This window comes from Alligator sinensis, unplaced genomic scaffold (assembly GCF_000455745.1).
Source record: "Alligator sinensis unplaced genomic scaffold, ASM45574v1 scaffold1765_1, whole genome shotgun sequence".
Taxonomy (NCBI): Eukaryota; Metazoa; Chordata; order Crocodylia; family Alligatoridae; genus Alligator; species Alligator sinensis.
In genome coordinates, this window is record NW_005843468.1 from 64,319 (window position 1) to 66,015 (window position 1,697).

General features: G+C 61.9%; 1 protein-coding gene across 1 annotated transcript in view; it reads left to right on the forward strand.

Moving 5' to 3' along the window:
* LOC102377709 (sterol 26-hydroxylase, mitochondrial) overlaps positions 1 to 1,452 on the forward strand; it is a 10,815-nt gene extending 9,363 nt beyond the window's left edge. The window contains exon 8 of the mRNA XM_025195321.1: positions 1,305 to 1,452. Within this exon, the coding sequence (XP_025051106.1) occupies positions 1,305 to 1,430 (126 nt within the window). The 3' untranslated portion in view covers positions 1,431 to 1,452. The remainder of the gene's footprint in view (positions 1 to 1,304) is intronic.
* Positions 1,453 to 1,697: the final 245 nt, after the last annotated feature.

The window sequence follows — 1,697 nt, forward strand, 5'->3', positions numbered from 1 at the left end:
TCCCAGACAAGGCTTTGTCTACCTGGGTCTTAAACACCTGCAAGGATGGAGACCGCACCACTTCTCTGGGGAGCCTGCTCCAGTGCTTTGCTGCCCTCCTGGCGAGAAAGTTTTTCCTAATATCCAACCTCAACCTCCCTTGCTGCAGCTTGAGCCCATTGCTCCTTGTCCTGCCATCTGCCCCTACTGAGAACAGCCCAGCTTCATCTTCTTTGCAGCCCCCCTGCAGGGAGGTGAAGGCTGCTATTCAATCCCCCTCGGTCTTCTCTTCTGCAGACTCAATCAGCCCATTTCCCTCAGCCTCTCCTCACATGTCACGTCCTCCAGCTCCCAAATCATTTTCATTGCCCTCATCTGGAGTCTCCAATGTGTCCACATCTTTTCTGTAGTGGGGAGCCCACAGCTGGACACAGCACTCCAGATGTGGCCTCCCCGGTGCTGAAAAGAGGGGAGGAATCACTTCCCCTGACCTAGCAACGCTCCTATCAATGCAGTCCCGGATGCCGGTAGCCTTCTCGGCACCACTGCTGGCTCCTGTCCAGCATTGGGGACAGGTCACTGAATGCATCAACTCCGTGCTTAGCAGTCAGCAAAGAGGCAAAAAGGTTTGGGACAATGAAGAAGGGAACCTATGAACACAATAGGAAGCATCACGAGGCCCCTTCATAAACCCATAGGGCGTTCACACCTTGAACCCGGTGCCCAGCTCTGGTCCCCGCAGCCCCAGGAGGAGAGAGAAGAGCTGGAGAAGGAGGCCGGGGGCTGCGGAGGGGCTTCCCTAGGAGCAGAGACTGAGGCCAGGCCTAGGAGAGACGCTGGAGGGGACAGGAGCAGGGTTTGCATTGCACTGAATGGGGGAGGAGAAAGTCCCCGGGGATTTATTCCTGCCCGTCTCTGCCCAGAGCGAGCAGGGGTCCTTGCACAGGACAAGTGGGCCGGCAGTTGCAAACCGAGCCCAGGCCGTCCTGAATGCCACGTGGAGGGGACAATGGAGGACTCGTCCCAGACGTGGCGGAGCCGGATCCACTGGGGACCTGACACGTGCGGGGAGGAAAGGGGCACGGGGAGCGCTGGGGCAGGGAGCGAGGGGCACGGCCTCTGCACCAGCCCTGCTGGGACCCTCTGTGCTGGAGGAACAGGGGAAAGCCCTGCTTGGCCCCCGCCCCGGGCACTCGCCCTCCAGCTCCGCTCTGCCCCGGGACACGAGGCAGGACGGACCTGGGTCTAAGCCAGTGCAGGGCAGCTTGGCAGTGCCCATGCTGGAGGTGCGAGGAGGGCACTGATGGGCATCTCTCCCCCCACAGATCATCCAGAACTACGAGCTGCACCCGGACCCCCGCGGCAGGGAGGTGCACCCCCTCTCCCGCATTGTGCTGGTGCCCGACAAACCCATCAACCTGGAGCTCGTGGCCCGGGCGCCAGTCCCCTGAGTGCAGCCAGCCTTGCCTGGGACCCTGGGGGTCCTGTCCTCGCTCAGGGGACAGACCCTGCCTCCAGGGCAGAGTCAAAGGGTCATTTTAACCCTTCAGGACCAAGCTGGAGGTTACCTGTGCGCCCCCCCAACCCCATGCCCGCTGCTGTGGAGGACTATGATCCTCTCCCAGACCCGGAGGGGCCCCAGCTGGCACCCGGGACAGGGCTGGGCTTTGCGAGTCCTCCAGCCGAGCCCTACAAGTGACCTGGGCGCTACGTGCCCC